Source organism: Macaca thibetana, chromosome 4 (genome assembly GCF_024542745.1).
Source record: "Macaca thibetana thibetana isolate TM-01 chromosome 4, ASM2454274v1, whole genome shotgun sequence".
Lineage (NCBI taxonomy): Eukaryota > Metazoa > Chordata > Mammalia > Primates > Cercopithecidae > Macaca > Macaca thibetana.
The window spans coordinates 127,122,158-127,145,730 of record NC_065581.1 but is presented as its reverse complement, the minus strand read 5'-3'; the positions used below and the strand labels follow the sequence as shown (position 1 = coordinate 127,145,730).

General features: G+C 39.2%; 1 protein-coding gene across 1 annotated transcript in view; it reads left to right on the top strand.

The window, feature by feature from the left end:
* Positions 1 to 20,390: 20,390 nt before the first annotated feature.
* ARFGEF3 (ARFGEF family member 3) overlaps positions 20,391 to 23,573 on the top strand; it is a 190,354-nt gene continuing 187,171 nt past the window's right edge. Inside the window, exon 1 of the mRNA XM_050787319.1 lies at positions 20,391 to 20,663. Within this exon, the coding sequence (XP_050643276.1) occupies positions 20,579 to 20,663 (85 nt within the window). The 5' untranslated portion in view covers positions 20,391 to 20,578. The remainder of the gene's footprint in view (positions 20,664 to 23,573) is intronic.

Here is a 23,573-nt window from a genome sequence, read left to right as displayed (position 1 = left end):
ATTTTTGGATGTTTCCAAAATTATTTGGTTTGGCTATATTCCTAAGAGAGAGACAGAACATGCAAACTGCCTTCCAGAAAGAGAGATTGTTATTAATTTTGTTAATCTTTGACAATCTCAAAGGGGGAAAATTTGTTATAATTTGTATTTTTTTGATTACTAGAAGCTTACACTCTAGTGAGGGAGACAGATATCAAAGGTCACAGATAAATATAAATATAAATTTACAACTGTAATAAGTGTTATGACAGTGAGTCAATACAATGAGTATATAAGCAAGAGATTGACATGATAACTTAGTTGGGATCTTAAGACGTCAGGGAAAGCTTCCCTGAAAGAATGATGACTGAGTGATGTAGTCATCAGCTAATCAGGGGAGCATAGATGAGAACTAGAGCAGGCATAGAGAGAATTTCAGAAAGAGGAAATAGCACGTGCAAAGGCACTGTGTATGTTCTAGGAACAGAAAGAAAGCCAACATGGACGGTATGCGACAAGCCAGGGCCAGCACAGTGCTGTGATGGAGCCGGAGAGGGAAGAGTCACCACATCACTCAGGATCTTGTCATTCATGGTAAGTTCATATTCATATATTCCACTGGCCATATCTGTTGAAGGATTCTGATCTTTATGTGGAGAACAATGGAAGTCATTAAAATATTTTAAGCAAGAAAGTCACATAATAAAATCTACATTTTGAAAAAAATCACCTGGTTTCAGGTTGGAAAATATTTAAGTCGGGGGCAGGGTGGATGTGGGTAGCCTCCTTTCAAGGCTACCACAGCATCTAGGAGAAAGATGGTGCTGGCTTAGATCAAGGTGGTGTCAGCAAAGCTAAAAAGAGAACGGATTTGTGAGTCCTATGGAGACAAGACTTGGAGAAGCGTTGGGTACCAGGGGCAAGGAAGACTTCGAGATTCCTGGCTGTAGGGCTTGTGGTGATACAATCCCAGGGTATTCTGGAAGAGGACCACTTTTAGGAGAATGATGTGTTCAGTTTTGATCATGAAACTTAAACACTTTTCATTATTGGCCATTTGTATTTCTTATATGTACCTCCTATTGTGCAATTTCCTTTGACATTGCTATTTTTCCTCTCATATAATACCCCATTACTAGGGATAATACACCTTTTTCATATATTTTGCAAATGTTTTTCTCAATTTGTCATTTCCTTTTTCAGTTATTTGCTTTTAATTTTATTATTTTCTGTAGAAGAGTTGATATTTTATAAAATCTAAACATTATAAAATTGTGTATTACCTTTTAATTTTTGAAATTAAGCTATGGACATCACAGAAAATTTAATTGTAATTACCAATCAATCAGAATTTCCATTCCAAGATTCATATTTTAATCATCCTCTTTGTATAGATAGAAAAAAAGAGCTCACCTAAATGAAGATATGAATAACTTTGTATAAGAATGTCTAGAAATTGAATTTTTATGACAAATGTCAACATTGTCGTTTCTTCATGTGGTATTTAATATCTATGGATCACTTCAGAATAAAAAATTTAGAACTCTTTTAGTCTTCCAAATCAGGCACTTACTTAAGTCTTCCAAGTCTTAGTATCTGCTCTACAACCCCTGTCAAATACTGATATTTGAGAGAAGTGGTGTATATTCCACAGGTGATTCTGAAGGTCATATATGCCTTTTCATCTTTGTATCTGTAAGGCTTAACACGGTACCTGTTGAATGAATTAACAAAGCATTTTCAATTAAAATACTTAGACGGATAGGTGCACTGGCTCACATCTGTAATCCCAGCACTTTGGTGGGAGGCTGAGGCAGGAGGATTGCTTGAGCCCAAGAGTTCAAGACCAGCTTGGGCAACATAGTGAGATCTCATCTCTATAAAAAATATATAAAATTAGCCAGGAATGATGGCATGTGCCTGTAGCTCCAACTGCTTGGGAGGCTGAGGTAGGAGGATCACTTGAGCCTAGGAGGTTGAGACTGCAGTGAGCCAAGATCAGGCTACTACACTCCATCCTAGGTGAAAAAGTGAGACCCTGTCTCAAAATAAAATAATAAAATACTTAGAATAAAATGTTTAGAAATGGTTATATGTACAAACGTGACTAATAAGCTCTTGGCTTAATAATACTTACAAATGAATGACCATTACCACTTGCCCACAAAGTCCTCCCATAGCTATCACTGATGTCCTGTGCTCCAGGAACCTTCCTCTGTCGTTGACACCTGGATCCATGGAGCCCTTCCCTACCATTGCTGTGGAGATCACCAGGATCCTCTGGGCGCTCTCCACCTCCTTCCTTGCTTTGCTTTCAGACCTCTCAGGCCAGTGGCACCTATACCCCATTCCACCCTATTGCCAAAAGCATCAGAAATCTAAGAGCCTCAGGACTCAAGAGTCTCAGGGCTTGGGACTCAGCATATAAGGTGGTGATGCTCTGGTCTTTCTTTCTGGAAATGCTACAAACTATACTCAAGAATATTTCAGCCCCATGATAAATTAAATGAGATTTTGTGAGTTTGCTTGAGAATATAGCCACCATTTATAATGCTCCTAAGCACAGACTTAATAAAATACCTTCTGAAATTGGTGATTACTTGTAGAGTGAACATTAATATTTATGGCAAATTAATTTTTCTTTTTATTTGACAAAATATTAAATTGGATGCATATTTTTCCCTTTAATATTAAAGCCTGGTCCAATTGTAAGGATGAAAAGGGAACTGTTCCTTTCTGGGAATCCCTGCAGCTGACTCAAGGGATCTACCAGCAATGAAGGCAAGCAGCATTTCTTTCTCCTTCAAACACATGGTGATATGATTTGGCTGTGTCCCCACCCACATCTCATTTTAAATTGTAGCTCCCATATTCCCACGTGTTGTGGGAGGGACCTGGTGGAAGATAACTGAATCATGGGGGCAGTTTCCCCCATACTGTTCTCATGGTGGTGAATAAGTCTCATGAGACCTGATGGTTTTATAAGGGGTTTCCCCTTTTGCTTGGCTCTCATTGTCTCTTGCCTGCTGCCATGTAAGATGTGCCTTTCACCTTCCACCATGATGGTGAGGCTTCCCCAGCCACGTGGAACTGTGAGTCCATTAAACCTCTTTTTCTTTATAAATTCCCCAGTCTCAGGTGTGTCTTTATCAGCAGCGTGAAGATGGAAAATACACATGGTTTGTCCAATCACTTCTATTTTGTTTGTGCATTAAACTCTTAAGCTTCTAAGGGGCATGGTCTGTACTTATAAAACAATACACTTATTTGTCCTCCCCAAATAAAAAAAAAAATAACTGATCACAGGAGGAGAAACTCAGTCTTCCTCATCCTGAAGTTCTTTAAAAATGTCTTTAGTGTTGGTTAAGACAGAACATTTTTGCAGAATAAATTTCTGTGTGTGACAAAAGTGGATCAGAGCAGTTGAGAAGATGCCCAGATAGCTTTACTGACCAAGAGGAAATTTTCATTTCCTTCTACTCTTATGACCAAAAGTTTCTTCTCCGAAAAGCAGGCCCAGGATTAGAGTTCTTGACTTTCAGCACCCATCCTACCCCATAGCCAGAGGAGCTCAGCCCGCCATTTAGAGTGCACAGGTTATTACACCATGTGCAGGGACCCTAGAGTCTAAGCCCCACACATCAGAGTTTTAATCAGAGGAGTAGACATTACTTGTTTCAGTTTCACCCAAGTTCCTACAGGTCAGGTATGTGTGTTGATTCCAGTTCTCTTTCCCACCTCCCTCTGACTTTTATACCCAGCCACTGGTCAGAGCCATTTGAGATTGAGAGAGGTGAAGTCCGGTTCTGTTTGGTTCTTGAATCCACTACTTAGTTCCAAGAGAAAATCACGTTTCTTCCAACCACTAAATATTGAATCTGTGGGTCTATCGGAATTTACTGTCAAAACTGCATGCAATTCATCTAAAAGTATACCTACTTCAAAAAGATTAGAAATAGCTTATTTTTTTCCATAGTAAATGGAAAGTAAAGGTTAAAATATAAGAGAGAACATCTAATAGGAATAAATTATTGGGTCCATGGGTCTACTGGAATTTGCCAACAAAACACAATTCTTTATCTAAAAGTATAACTGCTTCCAAAAGTTAGAAACAGCTTTTTTTCATAGCAAATGGAAACTTAAGGTTTAATATAAGACAGAAGATCTAATAAGAATATAAATAGATGTTTCTAGACACCTGGAGTAATGTAAGTATAATTGTTCACTCAGTCATTCATGAATATTTTAATTGAGCAACCACTGTGTACCAGGCACCATGTTAGGTATTGCATATGTAGCAAAATAGACATGGTTCCTTCCTTCTCGGCTTTGAAACTACTTGCACCTGGAAGAGATACCTGACCTGGAGCATGATCAGCATAGTGATAGCCTCAAAGGCTCTGAGAGTGGATTTGATCACTTATGGGGTGTTGGGGCAGTGATGGGGAGACAGAGAAGAAGAGGGCAGAGAGAGGGAAAGAGAAAGAGAGAGACTGTGAGAAAGGCAAAAAAGAGGGCTAGGACTGACTGGTGAGACTAATCTAATCTTTCGAGTTTGAGCAAATAGAGAGAGCCAGAAATGAAGCCTAATAAAGTACCGGACAAATAAAAAGAAAACAAAGCAAATGTGGCTTTGTAGAATCTAATAAAGGAGCATGGTTTCAAGGAAAGAGTGGTCCATTATAGCAAATGCTGCTAAGAGATAAAATAAAATGGAGGGCTTGTCTTAGGTATTTAAAGAAAAGAAGTATTTAATGCAGAGGAAGGGCTGGGACCTGGTGTAACTAGAACCACGTGGCAGGGGAGGCACTGGGGAGCCTGGAACCCTCATGCTCTTCTTCCAACACTGAGCTCTCTTCCACTCTTCATTCAGGTCAGGGCTTGTATGTTGCTACTTGTGGGGAGCCTCCCAAGTCACAAGTCTGGGCTAGGTGCCCCTCCTGTATGCTTCTGTAAGTACTGTTTACTTCCCTCCATTGCAATTATATTTTTTCTTGATTGTAAACAGCAGCAACCATCTCTGATAAACTGAAGCAGAAAAGACAATTTTTTGGAAGGCTGTTTGGGAGTTTGCAGAATTTTAATGTAAGAACTAGGCTTAGAAAACAGGCCAAATCCAAAGAAGATCAAGCAATGGAAACACAGACCAGGTTACATCTCCAGGTGTGCTGGTGAGTTAACCAGGCAGCCTCACACCCAGCTCACACCTGGCCCCATCACCACTATTGCCACCAGATGCTGGGTGCTGCTGCCATAACACCAAGAGAATGAGTTCCAAACTGTCCCCTTCTTCTTCAGTTTACTAAGTTGTGGCAACAACAACAAAAAATTGTACATATAAAGGAGGGATTTGGCCAGGTACAATGGCTCACACCTGTAATCCCAGCACTTTGGGAGGCCAAGGCAGGTTGATTGCTTGAGCTTAGGAGTTTGAGACCAGCCTGGGCAACATGGTGAAACCCCGTCTCTACTAAAACTACAAAAATTAGCCAGGCGTCGTGGCAGGCCCCTGTAGTCCCAGCTACTCGGGAGGCTGGGACAGGAGATTTGCTTGAACCTGCGAGGCAGAGGTTGCAGTGAGCTGAGATCGTGCCATTGCACTCCAGTCTGGGTGACAGCGTGAGATTCTGTCTCAAAAAAAAAAAAAAAAAATTAGCTGGACTGGGTGGCACACGTCTGTAATCCCAGCTACTTGCTGAGGCAGGAGAATCACTTGAACCAAGGAGGTGAAGGTTGCAGTAAGCTGAGATTGAGCCACTGCACTCCAGCCTGGGCAACAGAGTAAGACCCTGTCTCAAAAAATAAAATAAAATAAAAATAAATAACGAGGGGATTTAACATTTAGGTACAGTTTAAAGCATAATAAGTGAGCACTTCTGTAGCTACTGCTAAGCTATTCTTTTGAAGTCCTTTAGTATTCTTCTCATTATTTTCCCCTCATTGCCCTCATCTCATGGGTAACTAAGTTTTCTGGATTTGCTCTATTTTGTGTGTGTGTGTGTGTGTATGTGTGACAAGGTCTTGTTCTTGTCACCCAGGCTGGAGTTCAATGGTGTGATCACGGCTCACAGCAGCCTCGACCGCCTCTTGGGCTCAAGCGATCCTCCCACCTCAGCCTTCCAAGTAACTGGGACCACAAGTACCTGCTGCCATGTATGGCTAATTTTTTCTTTTTTCCAGTAGCAATGGGGTCTCCCTATGTTGCCCCAGTTGGTCTTGAACTCCTGGGCTCAAGTGATCCTCCCACCTCAACCTCCCAAAGTGCTGAGATCACGGTCATGAGTCACTGTGGCCAATCCCTGGATTTGCTTTTCTTTATTGTTTTATCATAGATTTGTGTCCCTATACGAGATCTAGCATTGTTACTTTTGCCTGTTTTTGTGCTTTATATAAATAAAATCACACTGTATGTATTCCTTTGTAACATGCTTTCTGCTCACTATATATTTTCAATGTTGGTGTGAAATAGCTATCGTTTGTTCACATCCACTGCTTTATGGTATTAATATACCAGAACTACTTTTTCCTGTCTACTGTTAAAGAAGTAAGAATTTTTTTCCCCCAGTCAACAATGCTGCTAATTATATACACACACCTCCTGGTGTACATATTAAATAATTCATTGAGGTCTATAGTGAAAACAGAATTTCTTTCTTTCTTTTTTTCCTTTTTGAGATGGAGTCTCGCTCTATTGCCAGGCTGGAGGGCAATGGTGTGATGTCAGCTCAGTTCAACCTCCACCTCCTGGGTTCAAGTGATTCTCCTGCCTCAGCCTCCCAAGTAGCTGGGACTACAGGTGTGCACCACCATGCTCAGCTAATTTGTATTTTTAGTAGAGATGGGGTTTTACCACGTTGGCCAGGCTGGTCTCAAACTCCTGACCTTGTGATCCACCCGCCTCGGCCTCCCAAAGTGCTGGCATTAGAGGCGTGAGCCACTGCACCCGGCCGAAAGTAGAATTTCTAAGTAATAAGGAATGTGAATATTTAACTTTACTAGGTGACAGCAAATTATCTTCCAAAATAACTGTAATAATTATATACCCACCAGCAGTGACGACTTTTTTTTCACTTTCCCACACCTCCGTCAACATCAGGTAGAACCCAACTTTATTATTTTTGTCAAGCTAGTGGGTGCAACAGAGTAGCTCAGTATAGTCTTAAGTTAGGTTTCCGTGATTACTACCAAGTTTGGGTATTTTCCTATGTTTATAAGCCATACACATTTGCTCTTCTATGAGATAACTGTTCATGTCTTTTACCTGTTTCTCTATTGAGCTGTATGTGTCTCTCCATATACTTGGGCCTCCTTAAAGTTCTTTAATAAAAACTTCAGTAATTCTGTACCAAGGACCTACACATTTTTCTTACATTTATTCCTGGATGGTTTATATTATTTCATACTATTAAAACACTTTCTACTGTTGAATAGAAATGCACTTTTCTTTTTATGTTGATATTATGTCTAGAAATCTTGAACTCATGGAATCTGGTAATTTACCTGTAGATTCCATTTATCCGTAGATTATTTTGATTTTTCCATGTTGAAATTATATCGTTTGTAAATGACTGATTCATTTATTCCTTTCCTAATTCTTGTACCTTTTTCTTGTTTCATTGTGCTGTCTAAGAATTTTAGCCAATACACTGTCGAATAGAAGTGGTGATTCTTCTATTCTGGGAGCATTCTTATCTGGGACTTATGTCTCTGTCTCCTTTTATTTTTCTTTTGGCATTTGGTACAGAATCAGAGTCCCAAATGGGCACATTTGCTTGGCCAAGTTTGAGTCACAGGACTTTCTAACTGCCAAAAGAAGAAGAAGGAGGAGGAGAAGGAGAAGGAGAAGAAGAAAAAGAAAAACAAAACCTATGCCATAGTATGATATAGGGCGCTTTCTTGAACTTTTCTAGGAATTTCTCCAAAATTAGAAGGACGTTCAAATGCCGGAGAATGGAAAGCAACTTGTAATTGCCGGTATACTTGTCTTTATGCACAGTAAGAGTCTATGTAAGCAACCTAATCTCCATGAATAATGTTCCTATAGGAGAATTTATTCTTCATTTCAAATTGGAACTCTAAGAATACATATCCCATTACTGTGTACATAATATCAGAACTGGAGATTCTCCCTGTTCCAAATTATTTATGGAAGTTCCTATGGCCTACTGTGGAGCCTTCAAGAAGGGAAGACCTGGGGAATGAATGGGGATGAAGTATGGAGCATTCTAAAGAATGAGAATTTCTTGCCAGTATAAAACCTCAGAGGTGACTTTTCCAAGTCACATTCTCAGTTATTCCCTCCCTCTTCTTTCACAGGTTTATGTACTTCTGTTTTCAATGTTATCATCTATAGCCATATCCATGTTTTCTTCTGCTGAAGTTACTGCTAAGTAGATCACAGTCTCCCAGCTCTTCCTTTATTTTCAAGTCTGTGAAGAAGTTAATGTTCTTTTATGGTTTTCTAGAGGATTACTGCTACTAATAATAAAAAGCAATTTAATAAAGAGCATTCTGCCACAAAATTGAGACACACACACACACACAGAATTGAACATTTCTATGTAGACAGTCATAACAAAGTTTTTAAAAAATGACAAAAAATTGCAACATTTATATGACAAGAGTTACTATCCATAATATACATATAGTTCTTATAAACTGATAAAAGAGTTACCTGATTTTTTAATGGGCCAAGGACATACACAAAAGTCAGAGAATAAACAATAAAAATAAGATGTTCAACTTCACCTTTTAGGTTTAGTTATGAACTAAAACAAAAATTAAATATATATTTTTCAACAAATAAATTGGCCAAGGGGAAAAGGATCTTCAGTATATCGTGATGCTGAAGACAGAATACGGGCTCTCTGTGCTCTGTTGGTAGACGCAAACATTGATGTTCCTTGAGTAGAGTCTGACAATATGTTGCCAAACCCTTTAACCATGTAAACATTTTTTCTTATTTCATGAGAGTTTATTCTATCAAAAACAAAACAAAATAAGCTTTAAGAATGTAAGCAGTCTTTCTATATTCAATTTTTAATAATTGATACTTCAACAAACCCAACATAGCATTGATCATAAGATGTATCATTATTCTGTGTACTACTATGGAAGAAAAAAATGTCAAACTATAGCACAATCCTTTTTATCACTTAGAATTCTCTTAAAATTTTCTAACTGACATGTAATAATTATACATATTTATGGGGTACAGAGTGATATTTTGATACACATATGCAATGTGTAATGATCAAAATCATGGTAACTTGCATATTCATTACCTCAAACATTTATCATTTCTTTGTGTTGGGAACATTTAAAATCCTCTCTTCTAGCTATGTGAAAATATAAAATAAATGACTGCTAACTATAGTCAGTCACCCCACAGTGCTATAGAATGCTGGAACTTATTCCTTCTATCTAGCTGTAATTTTGTAACCCTTAACCACACATTCCCTATCCCCCTGCCCCCCTTCTCTAGTATCACATTCTACTCTATACTCCTATGAGCTCAACTTTTTTAGCTCCCACATATGTGTGAGAACATGCCGTGTTTATCTTTCTGTGCCTAACTTATTTCACTTAACATAATGTCCTCTAGTCTCATTTGTGCTGCCAAGAATGATAGGATTTCATTCTTGTTTATGGGTGAATCATATTTTGTTTTGTACATATATCACATTTTCTTTATTCATTCATCCATTGATGAACACTTACATTAATTCCGTATCTTAGCTACAATAGTGCTGTGATAATCCTTTCCTTTTGATAAATATCCAGTATTGGGAATGCTGGATCATATGGTAGTTCTAATTTTAGTTTTCTGAGGAACCTCTATGCTGTTTTCCATGATGGCTGTACTAATTTACAATACCACCAACAGTAGATGAGTTTCCATTTCTCTGTGTCCTCACAAGCATCTTTTGTCTTTTTGATAATAGCTATTCTAACTAGGGCAATATGATATCATATTTCCCTAATGATTACTAATATTGGGCTTTTATTTTTTTTACAGACTTGGTGGCCATTGTGTGTCTTCTTTTGAAAAATGTCTATTCAGTTTGTTTGCCCATTTTTTAAATCAGATCTTTTTCTGCTGTTGAGTTTCTCATATATTCTGAATATCTCTTGTCAGATGAATAGTTTGCAAATATCTTCTCCCATTCTGCAGGTTGTCTCTTCACTGTTAGTTGTTTCCTTTGCCATGCAGAAGGTTTTCAGTTTGATATAATCCCATTTGTATATTTTTGCATTTCTTGACTATGCTTTTGAAGTCTTATCCATAAAATCTTTGCCCAAATCAAGTGTTTTCTCTATGTTATCTTCTAATAGTTTTACAGTTTTGAGTTTTACATTTAAGTCTTTAATCCATTTTGAGTTGATTTATGTATGTGGTGAGAAATAGGGATCTAATTGCTTCTCAGCCTTTTGGCTAAGATCAAGTGAAGAAGCAGGACCTAGTTTCATTCTTCTTCATATGGATATTCTGTTTTCCCAGCACCATTCATTAAAGAGGATGTGCTTTCCTGGTGTGTGTTCTTGGCACCTTTGTCAAAAATCAGTTGGCTATAAATATCTGGATTTATTTCTGGTTCTCTATTTTGTTCCATTGGTCTATGTGTGTATTTTTATACCAGTGCCATGCTGTTTTGGTTACTATAGCTTTATAATACGTTTTGAATCAGGTAGCATGATGCCTCCAGCTTTGTTCTTTTTGGTCAGCATTGTTTTGGCTATTGTGAGTCTTTCGTGGTTCCATACAAATTTCAGAATTTTCTTCTATTTCTTCAAAGAATATCATTTGTATTTTGATAGAGATTGCTTTAAATCTGTAGCTTGTTCTGGGTGTGTAATATGGTCACTTTGACAATATTCATTCTTCCAATCTATGAACATTTGTTTGTGTCTTTCCATTTGTTTGTGTCTTCATCAGTTTCTTTAATCAGTGTTTTATAGATTTTATTGTAAAGATCTTATGCCTCCTTGGTTAAATTTATTCCTAGGTATTTTAATATTTTTGGCAGTTATTGTAAAGGGAGTTGCTTTCTTGATTTCTTTTTTGGCTAGTTTATTATTAGTATACAGAAGTGCTATTGATTATTGTATGTTTGTTTTGTATCCTGCAAATTTGTTGAATTCATTTATCAGTTCTGAAAGTTTTTTTGTGAAGTCTTTAGGTATTTTTATATGTAAAATCATGTTATCTGCAAATAGGGATAATCTGACGTCTTTTTCAATGGATGCCATTTCTTCCTTTTTCTGGCCTACTTGCTCTACCTAGGATTTCTAGTACTGTGTTGAATAAAAGTGGTGAAAATGGGCATCCTTGTCTTGTTCCAGTTCTTAAAGGAAAAGCTTTCAAGTTTTCCCCTATTACATGTGATGTTAGCTGTGGGTTTGTAATTTATGACCCTTATTGTATTGAGGTGTGTTTCTTCTATACCTAATTTGTTGAGTTTTTATCATGAAGGAATGTTGAATTTTATCAAATGTTTTTTCTGCATCTATTGAAGTGATCATATGGATTTTGTTCTTCATTCTGTTAATGTGGTGTATCACACAATGATTTGCATATGTTGAACCATCCTTGCATCACTGGGATAAATCCCACTTGATCATGATGTATAATCTTTTTGATGTGCTGTTGGATTTGGTTTGCTAGTATTACATGAAGGGTTTTTGCACCTGTGTTCATCAAGGATATTGGCCTGTAGTTTTCTCTTTTTGTTTTGTCCTTGTCTGGTTTCGGTAATGCTGGCCTCATACTGTATATCCTTTTTGACTCAGCACTTCCCCCTTCTAGGAGTTTACTCTAGGAATATATTCTAATAGGTAGGTAATACAATAACCACAGCAATGTTCACTGAAGTGTTGTTTATAATAGTAAAAGCTGGAATCCAACAATATAGATGGATTAAATGGTTTGCTAGAGTCATACAATGGAATAATAAGCAGCCATTAAAAAGGAAAAATTGTCGGTGACAAACCATACAGCGAAAGGAAGCAGAATGTATAAGAGCATTTACATCATTTATATAAAAGTTACCATATGTACAAATACATATATGTCTACATATACAGATATGGCTATCAAAACATTTAAATTTTATTAACAAGCAGGTGGCAGGCATTGTGAGGTTGTCGTTTATAATGTTATATATAATTTTATATAGCCTTACTACTGTTATGATTTCCTTTTCCCCATCACCTTGGTTCCTCAATTCAAATTCTCTTACTCCAATTTTTGTATTCCCAGGTATCTCTAGAACACCATATTTAGCTTGACTTCTGTGCACTATGAGGCGAACTAGCGAATGCTTCAAAGAAAGAAGCAAATAACATCAGGCTCACTTCTGTACATTCTCCTTCTCTCTAAGATCTTGTTCCTTCAAGTCCTGGCTGTCCTGGTTGTTTAGATGCCTTCAAACAGCTCCTCTTAATTTTTTAATCCAGATTTATAACTGCTTTCAACAGTAAGTGGTTCTGATACAAGCTGTATCACAGCCAGAAGCAAAAGTCCAATTGTCTCATATTTAAGGGCATATTAATTATTACTAAAATGGGAAATTATTTTGTAAGTAAATAGATCATTTTTAATCATTTAATTTTGTAAGTAAAGAGATCATTTTAATTGTAAGTAAAGTGAATAATTTTTAATGTTACCCCTTTTTGTGGGTATTTAAATTTTTTCCTTGAAGAAAGGTATACAATATTTTATAGAAGTTACTTAAAAGTATTAAATACCTTTTTTTAAATGCTGAAGATCATAAATAATTTTATAAACCATATTCAAATTGAATACTTTTCACTCATCTAAATTTAATTCAAAATGGAATGTAATCCAAAAATATGCTTATTTTACTTTCTGATTATACTGCTGCATATTTGGGTATAATTCTATATTGTAAACAAGCTTCTTTACTACTGTATTCTGTGAATCAAGCATTAGAGTAAGTGAAAAGATCAATGATTTAAGTATCAGGTAAAACAAGCATAACAAAGATTTGAGCTGGAAGTATAGATTTAGCATCATGAACCTAGGTGGTCAAGATCTGAAGCAATGGCAAATTCAGTAGATATTGTCAGATATGAAAATTCTGTGGGATTGGGACTGCTTCCCAAGCCTTCACAAAGAGGGAACTACTTGGGTCCTCCACACTTCATGAAGCCTTCTACACATCCTTAGTCAGCTCTCTTTCTTATTGTCGAATTTTGGGTCCTCCATCTATTCATTTCTCCTCTTACATTCAGCATATGTCTTCTTGTTTCATGAGGAAACCAGAAGTCACCAGGTGTAGCTCCCACAAATTCCTGTCTCTACATCAACAACTAAACAATATAAAAAAATCAGCTTTCTATCTTCACCCCCCATTCAGATCTGTAAATTGGCCTTCATCCCCTAACTGGGCAATGACTCTGTCTATACTCTAGGTACCATCTTTCCCATCTTCTTAGCATACTTGTTTCCCCCATTAGGCTGGCATCCTTCTGCCTTTTTTCAACCCTGTTTTTATGTCTTTTTTTCTTTTCATTGTATAAATATACTCCCTACCATTAGGCTGTTTAATCACAAATTTTCCTCTGGTCTGGTGTTTTTCAAATTTCATGCTTCTTCCCATGAGTGGGTTGTGAAATTAATGAGTCTGTTTGATAAAAATATATTAAGAAATGAATTAGTATGGAGCCTACGATATCAGAATGCAACACGTATATTCCTAGCAAGAGCGGTCCACATTGCCACAAATCCTGCAAACAACTGTGTTGAGTGACAGCTGGAGAATGGGAGGTAATGAATATATGCATTGGCTGGGAACGGCCAGCCAGTCACTCTTCTGCTCATTGGTATCTCAGCTGATTTTCTGGAATTGATCATAATTGTATCAGGAGAGTTCATGTTTTGTAGTTTCATTTTATGTCAATGTAATTTATGGCTAATTATAAAGTGAGGTTTAGAAGAACTTCATCTAGTCTTGGCAAAGGCAGCAAGACTTTCCACCAAGGTTTGGCTGAGCTAGAACCTTTCAATGTGCTTTTTGAATTAGGCATAATTGTTAGGCATTTTTCAACTTTGTGATAACTGTACATTTTAATCAAAGTTATACCAACTATCCTTAACACAGTTTATTTTATTATTAGAAGAAATAAAAACAATCTTGTGGAAAACGCAGAGGCATGTTCTGGCAGAACTGCCAGATTTGGACATGTATATAGTGACAACATTAAGAAAAATGTCTTTCTAAATTAATAAATTCTATTATTTGAACTATAAGCCAAAGAAGTGCAAATCATTTTAATAATGATAAAGTGTAGCTTGTCAATTACTCAAAACTCACTGAGAATGTACTCTTTGTAATGACATTCTTGTAAATAAAAGCTTAAGATCTTCCAAAAAAAAATCATTTGAAATATAGTAAGCCAAATTTGTTCATAAAGCCTTCAAATATTTTCAAAGAAAGAAAAAAATATGTAAATTTGTCAACATTATTTCACATTGGTTTTCATGAAAAAGCATTACTATCATAATTAGTTACATATATGCAGCAAAAGGAAAAAAAATTAAACAGCTTCTAAAAAAGTTATTCTCAGCATACATGGTTATAGTGAATATGATTCTTGATAAATCAGCAGATAAATTTAATTATACTTCTAGGTCATAACATATTATAGTTCTAAAGAATATACAGAATAGAATTTATACTTATTAGGCACATACAGGCAGACACAGGTTGTTTAATTCCACTTAATGAGAACACTAATATTTCACATTACTTAGACTTTCAGTTTATGCCAAATATGTATGAAAATAGGACTTTTATAAAGGATTTATTGTGTTGTTTCCATTTAACCTAACACAAGACTACTTGAGAAACATAAATTCAACTGGAAAATTGTAATGGAATTGTGAGTGATTCAGAAGTAAATATGACCAGGAAACATAGAAAGATAATTTAAAATATTGTTAGAAGCTACTCTGTACATTATTTAAAATCTATGTTCTATACATTACAAAGATTTTGTATCCTAACAATTGTACTGAATCTCTTGGACTTGAAAACAAAAATAGTGATAGTTGTTTAATTTTATTAAGGGAACCTTCACTTTTTGATATGTTTTGTTCAGAAATGGGATCTGTGGATGAGACTAATGATTCCCCTCCCTATGCCATAGGAACAGAGCTGTGATTACTCAGGTATATCTCTGCAACTCTGTCTTCACCAATGCAATATATGAGATTTGTGTAACTTCTGCCTCTGAGGCATGGACTCCTCTGCTCTCTTTTCCTCTTCCTATGGGCTAGAACACAATGTGCCTGGGACATATCTCTGAGACACACAAATGAGAACAACCCCCCCCCGCGGGATGAGGAAACAGTAACATTTAAGGTACATGGTCACTTAATGATCTCCTGGGACCTGCTGCACCAACCTAGACTACTGACTCAGGGTTTAATTTAAGAGAGAAGTAAATGTCTATGCTTTGTAAACCACTGCATTGTTGGGTCTTTGTTAAAACAACTTAGCCTTTCCATCAAATAACATGTATATGTTGCATCGTACTGAAGTTACTGATTGTTACAAGGAAAGTACTAATTAAATTATATGAACTCAGGAATGGGATTCATATTTTTCTATTTGAAAAGCAATCTCATTTGGCATTTTGAAAATGATATTTCACCAAAAGAATTTGCATATAGAACTCATTTTTTTGACATTTTAAACTAACTGAATTTGGATCAACAGGGAAAAAGTAACAATATATTTAAAGATGTTTAATATATCCAACACTAACAAATTTTAAGTAATCACTGTGGTTACTATGTGTCAACAATTTTGTAACACATAAAGAGAAAATTAATGAAGACATTTTGAATAGAAAAATGCTATTAATTATATTACAAGTCTCTTATAAACTTTAATCATTTCAAAAAGAGAAATTTGAAATATTGAGGAAAAAATTGATAAAAGATCTGCTTTCCAAAATCCTGAATCCATATTAAAGCTGATACTCAAAGAAGAAAGTTAATCACTAATATTTTATTTTAATACATTGAAGAATGATTATAAGTTTATAACCATTTTAGATTAAGATTAAAGAAGACGGCCGGGCGCGGTGGCTCAAGCCTGTAATCCCAGCACTTTGGGAGGCCGAGACAGGCGGATCACGAGGTCAGGAGATCGAGACCATCCTGGCTAACACAGTGAAACCCCGTCTCTACTAAAAAATAAAAAAATAAAAAAAAAAACAAACTAGCCGGGCGAGGTGGCGGGCGCCTGTAGTCCCAGCTACTCGGGAGGCTGAGGCAGGAGAATGGCGTGAACCCGGGGGTGGAGCTTGCAGTGAGCTGAGATCCAGCCACTGCACTCCAGCCTGTGCAACAGAGCGAGACTCCGTCTCAAAAAAAAAAAAAAAAAAAAAAAAAAAAAAATAAATAAATAAAATAAATAAATAAATAAATAATAAAATAAAAGATTAAAGAAGACTTTCCATTGCTAAACAGAGTTCACTGTTGTTATTAATAGCATTCACAGCAACTTATTTGTGTGAGCCAGAATTTTTAGCAAGAAAATTAAAAACATTGGGAAGAAATAGGCATCACAGTACAAACCACTGTGGTTGTACAGGTAGCATTGTCCTCATGCCCGCAACCTAGAATGAATTTAGGAACAGGCAAGTATGCCTGCTGCAATGAATGAAATAATAATAGTAACTATTATAGTTAACAGTAAGTACTGTTTTATACCTAAAACTGTTGTTTCAGTTTTTTAACATATCTATACATGTATGTGTATACTAGATGACAATGCAAAGCATATTTTCTACTGTGAGTTATAGAAAGACAGTAGAAAAGTGTTTACTTTCCTTCATAGCCATCAACTGGGTTGTTGATCCGTGTGATTTCACTGGCTCTTAATCCACTGCAACCAGGCTGCAGTCATCATTTCTCCCGGGTCTGGCTTCCACGGCATCCTAACTCTCTCACGTCCATTATACCATTTTCTGTGTTTATCTTTGTCCTTTCTCTGGATGTTGACCTAGTTGCCTGGATACTACTTTTATTTCATTTTTGTGCCACTTTTTAAAAAAAATAACACTTCTGATTATAAAAGTAAAAATATTTAATGAAAAATAAACTCACCCATAAGCCCATCAAAGATAATCACTTAATAATTTGTGTGTACTTTTCATAGATATGTATGTATATATGTATGCATTTTTGAACTTATATATGTCTATATCAAATATTTAAATAATAAAATTGGAATCATGTAGTATACAGAAGTACATGGCATTTTACAATTTTCTTACTTAAGTATATAGTAAAAGCCATCTTTTTTTTCTTTTTTCTTTTCTTTTTTTTTTTTTTTGAAATAACATCTTGCTCTGTCACCCAGGCTGGAGTGCAGTGGCGTGATCTCAGCTCACTGCAACCTCCGCCTCACTGTTCAAGCGCTTCTTGCGCCTCAGCCTCTCGAGTAGCTGGGATTACAGGCATGTGCCACCATATCCAGCTAATTTTTGTATTTCTACTGTAGGCGGGGGTTTTCACATGTTGGTCAGGCTAGTCTTGAACTCCTGACCTCAGGCGATCCACCTGCCTTGGCATCTCAAAGTGCTGGAATTACAGGTGTGAGCCACTGTCCCCGACACCACTTTTTATATTATTCAATATTTCTCTCCTATTCTTTTTAAATTAGAAACAATTTTTTTTTTCTTTTAGTAGAGATGAGGTCTTGCCATGTTGCCCAGGCTCCTCTCGAACTCCTTAGCTCAACCAATCTGTCTGCCTCAGCCTCCAAAAGTGCTGGGATTACAGGCATAAGCCAACATGCCTAGTCCCCCACATTATTCTTAAAGACTATATAATATGATGCTTTATGAATATATCATGGGTTATTTATCTATATCCTTGTTGCATATTTAGTTTTCTCTTTTTTTAGAACTGAAAGACACACTGAAATCCTTGTAGAAAGATCCTTATCCATTTCCATAATCACTTCCTTAGGATGAATTCCCAAAAGTGGAATTGTTAGTCAAAGCTATACCTATGCTACATACACATCCAGGCTCCCTCCCTCCAGGAATGTAGTATCAAGTTACACTCTGACCAGCACCCAAGACATGAGAGGACCTTGTTGCTCAGCTCCTTCAATAACATTTAAAAAATCTCTTAGTCAATTTGATTAATAGAAAATAGCATCTTATTTAAAAGTTTGTGCTCTTTATTAGGCACTAGAACATTTTTCACAAGTTTATGGGGTTATATGTATTCCCTCCTCTGTACACTGACTTTATATTTATTGGCTTTTTTAAAAAAGAAGGAGCATCTGTTAATTCTTTGTTAAAGCTTTTCTTTTTTAAACAAAGCTATTCAAACTTTATATATCTGACATTATTATAAATATTTTCCTAGTTTGCAGCTTAAGCAAAATTGTTTTTAATTATAAAATAGTAAATACTGTAAAATAGACTAAAAAATATAAATCCACATATAATTAAGAGTTAGAGTTATCATCTTTTCTTCCTTCAATCCACCCCTCAGAGTGTCATTTGCTTTTTAATTTTGTATGGAACTTTTGACATAAAGGTCTTCAATATTCAGATAGTCAAATCTATTGACCTTTTTTCCTTCAGTTTCTGCCTTAGTTTGTTAGAAATAACCTTAATGTATTAAGATAAGTATATTCAGTTATACTTTCTTCTAAACTTTTCATCATTTAATTCTTAAATTTAATTCTTTAATACATTTGTAATTTATTTTGCTACATGATATAAAGTTGTGATCTATGTATTTTTCCAAATAGTTAACAATTTTCTTTAACCCAAGTATGCTATCGGCTGCAGTGTTTTGACTTTTTTTTTTTTTTAACCTTTCTGTAAATGATGGCTTCGTTGGGCGTGAGGGTAGTGGTAGAAAGATCCTTGGGGCTGGACTTTGTAGGTTTTGCCTCCTCAGTACCAAGAGTGCCGAAGGAGAAGTCTAACATCCACATGTGCTGGACACCCTCCGATGGCACTCCCTCCCCTGGCTGACCCCCCACACCTCGGATTTCGGACTGCTCCTCTCAGCCTCCTCCCTGGGCCCTTGCTCCTGTACCCATCATTTGAGAATTAGGGGGGTCCTCACTCCCTCTCTTGTGCAACCTCTGTCAAACTCGAGGCATCAACAACTCCCTATATTTACCACCCTTCAAATACTGGCATCCCTCCCAGAGCCCTATCCTGAGTTCCTGTCCAAACAAACAAACAAACAAACAAAAACCAAAAACACCTACAAGTATCTCATTATCATTTCAATCTGAACGTATTCAAACCTGAACTCATATATCCCCCCTAATCCAAACCCTTTTTATCTCCTCTTCTTTAACTTAGAGAATAGGGCCACCATCCTCCCAATTTCCTAAACAAGAAACCTGGAAGCCATCCCATCTACGCCGTCTCTCCCCTATTCTGTCATTAAATCCTATTGCTTCCACCCTTCAATATCTCTTGACATACTTTCCTTTATTCCCCTCCTACCCACCCTTGGCCTACTTGGTTTCTAGATTCCTGCAGAACCTTTGTTCTCCCAGCTGCCAGTGTGCCTCTCTGCAGTCCATCATCCTCACTTCCACCACAGAACATTTTCAAAGAAAAAGGAAACACGGGGTGCCCTGTCACATTGCCTTCCCCACCGCCCGCGTGAGCCTCCTGGGGCTCCCCGTTTTCATCCCAATGAGCGGCCCTCTGCTGTGGCTGCCCTTGTGCACACCATTTTTCAGAGGGCAGCAATTCAGCACAGGAGAGGACGGGAAGAGGAGGGGAGAGAGGTTTTTGGAAGCGGCTTTGGATTCAGGACGTGTTTGGGGACCCATTCTTGGTCTGGGAAGTAACTCAGCCTCTTTGGGCCTGGTTTCCTGGGGCGTATCAAGTTCTACCCCAGCCCCACCTCAGCCCACCGCCCCGCCGCGTGTTGAAAGCTTGACTGGAGGTTCTCTGCAGGCAGGGGCACAGTGTATGCAACGCTGCACAGGGAGTGGCCCAAAAAAGCTGTTCGTGACTGAACGCAAGAATTTTCTGGTTAGCAGACGACGGGATGCAGCGGGCGCGGCGCCTGCACCACGCTGGGGGTCCGGGTGTCAGGGCTGAGCTGCTCCGACTCCGCCCGCGGCCACCGTCGGCGCAGGGGGTGCGAGGACCGCGGGGAGGCCCCTCCCCGCCTGCTTCCCGCCGCCCGCTGCCGAGCAGGCGCTCCCTCCCGGCGGCTGGCGCGCCAGCTCCGGACATCCGTCCCCACCTTTCCGCGAAGCACTGCGCCCGCGGGGCCTGCCTCGGCGGTCAGGTCAGCGGCCTCCAGCCTCGCTCTCCAGTCCCAGCCCGCAGCCGCCGCCGAGCGGAGCGCACCTGACCCAGGCGGGCGGGGCGGCGGGCGGGGCGCGGGGCTGACGTGGCCCGCGGCATGGAGCGGGCGTGATTCATCAGCAGCCGTGCCGGGGCGGCATGGGGGCGCGCGCGGCGGCCGCCTAGGCGCCCAGGGCCAGGCAGCGGCGGCGTCCACGGCCCGGCTCTCCCGCGCTTCTCTCCCTGTGGGCGGCGGCCCGGCGCCTGGAAGGTCAAGATGGAAGAGATCCTGAGGAAGCTGCAGAAGGAGGCGTCCGGGAGCAAGTACAAAGCCATCAAGGAGAGCTGCACCTGGGCCCTGGGTAAGCGCCCGGTACCTGCTTGCCGCGGAGGGAGGGCCGCGCGGCCGGGGCTGAACCCGTGCCTCCGCGCGTGGGGCTTTCGCGGAGCGTCGGTCATGGGTGCCCTTCGCGCGATTGCGAGAGTCGCCTCGGGAAATTGATGTGGGATTTGAGAGTCTTGGCTCGGGCGTGGACATCAGCCGCCGCCTCTCCGGTCTCTTTCACTCTCCAAAACCTTCCCCGGGGACCGCTGTCTTCCCCTCCTGGTGGCCCCCTTCTCCCGGTCCCGGCGCTGGGGACGATGCTTCCCCATCGCCGAGTTAGGCAGGACCCGGAGCCGGTGCGAAACCTGGGGCCTGATAGCGAAGCGCCTCTGGGGAAGAGGGAAGTTAAACCAACAACCCTGATGTCGAATCCTTGGCGAGTGGAACCAGGAAGGAAAGGCTTGTTTAGTTTGATTTTCCTGATAGAGGTCAGCTTGCTAAGTGTTAGCTTTCATGGTTATTGCACTTGAAAAATAACATGCGGGCGGGGATCATGTTACCTCTGCAATTCTGTTGTGGTCTGCCGGTCAGACAGGTGGGATTTTAGGTTTGTGAGCTGTGCTAGCATTGAAATAAGTTCCAGGGAGCAAATTTGTGTTTCTCTTCAGACTCAGGTTGCAGAACTCAGCAGCGGAAAAAAACGGAAAGACATTTCAATTAGGCTGGGTTTGGGCAATCAAAATGGTCAGAATGGTAATGCAAATAGATCAGAAGCATACTTCGGGTGATGGTGCTGCTTTTTAGAAAGGAAAGGCCAAGAAGAAGCCAGCGCAGCTAGCTCTGCGGGCTCCTCGCTTTGCCTTGCCGGAGCCTGATGTGATGTCTCAGTTGCCACTCAATTGAAAAATGAAATTGACTCCCTTTACCTTGCAACCAAGAACCATCACTGTCTGTCATGACACTGTGTGTGCGTTGATGCAGCCTGAGATAGAGAAGAGCCTTTAGCAGGCTTTCCACTAAATGTAAAATTTTGAGAGTGGTTTAGGTGACTCTTAATATGTAGATGGTCTTAATTCACATGTTTGGGTGTGTGTACAATTATAGCAGCATCTTTTTTTTTTTAAACCTGTGCCTATCGTCACAAAATTGTCTAGAATATTGTCTAGGAAGTTTGTCTTGTAGGTAGAACCAGCACTTGACCATTTTAGCTTACTGTTAGAGAAAAATGGACCAGAAATCTGAGAGAGCATCAAGGCTCTTAAAGCCACAGTACTATTTTTGCGTTGCCATTGTCATTCAGCAGAGTGGTTCAAAGCTAGATTCCAAAATGCCTCTAATGAAGGGTCACAGATGGCTGGGTAACATGATAAAGCAGGGCCCAATTGTGCTTTAAATATGCCATTCCTAGTATTCGTTATTATTTTGCTGCATATTAGGCAGAGTTAGATAACCAGGGAGGAGGAGATTAATCTAGTATTTTAATAAGTTTGAATACTGACATCAACGTCTTATTAAGTTAAACCACAACGTTGCTGAGTTTAGGTCCTTTAAAGCCATTGGGGAGGCTGAGCATTGAGGCAGGTAGATTATTCGAGTCAAGTCTGAAAAAAACCAGCCTGAGTGGATGTGCTTCCTTTCCCAGTGATTGTTCTGTAATTAGCAAGACAAGACGGAAGTGCATGAAATAGTTAAATAATAGTGCAGGGCATTCATTATGCAGTTGGATTGAGCAAACCAGGAAAACAAGTCAAAGAAGGGAGGATAAATGTGGGGCCCATGGATTGGGGGAGAATTGGTGTGAGCTGGTGGGGCTTTTGAAGCAGATTTCACTTGAACAATGGGGAAGCTATGAGTTCCTTCTTTCCTTTGCTTCTTTATTTAGCAAACATTTATTAAGACCTCCCTGGTACTGAGCAGTGGGATATATGGATGAATAAAATGTCCCCTATAAGGAATTTGTTGGAAGAGCATGCTGGAGACATGAACAAAGGCATAGAGATAGGTTTTCCTGTTGTCTTTCCCACTCCAGTCCATTTCCACTGCCCATCACTGTTTAGATTACAAAACACCTGTCACTCTTCAACCCCCATAATTTATTTCTAGATTAATGTGTAAATTCCTCAGAATGCTCTTCAGAATCTAGCCCCAGCCTCTGTTCTTGTCACTCCCCAACCAAGATTCAACGATCTAGTGGCAGTCAACTGCAGCACTTTGTTGAACATGCTGTGTGGCACACTTCTCTCTTTGCCTTTGCTCATGCTAGTCCTTCTGTTGGGATTCCCTTTTCAGAATCTGCAAGGTCCGACTTGTTTAGGAAACATTCCCTGAGCTCCTCAGTAGGATCAGTTGCTTGTCTGGGTTCAGATCCTTGCCTTCATGACTCTCTTAGGGTACCTACTATTTTGGATAATAGTTGATTGTGTGCACAGGTAGGCTCTTATGGGCAGTATAATTGGCAAATATGTTGGGTGCAAGAGATTAAAAAAACTAGTTTAAGCTGACTTACACGAAACAGGATTTATTTACTCCTTTAACTAAAATACCCCTTGCAAGAATAGCTGTGACTTAGGAATTAGACACTGTTTCAGGGATCTTGTCCTGCTCTTTGTGGGTTGACTGACATGCTCTGCATGGGTCTCCACGGTTTTGGGCTCATGAATCAACACACTTAGACCATCTCATGAAAAGAGGCAACAATAAACTTAGACCATCCCAGGAAAACAGGGCTCATCCCCCACTTAGACCATCATTAAAGGGGTCATCTCTCACTTAGACCCTCATGAGAGAGAGGGGTCATTCTCCACTGAGACCCTTGTGGAGAGAGGGGTCATCCCCCACTTAGACCTTCATAGGAGCAAGGGGCCATCCCCTACTTAGACCATCATGTGAGAGAGGGGTCATCCTCACTTAGACCCTCATGGGAGAGAGGAAGCATCCCCCTCTGGGA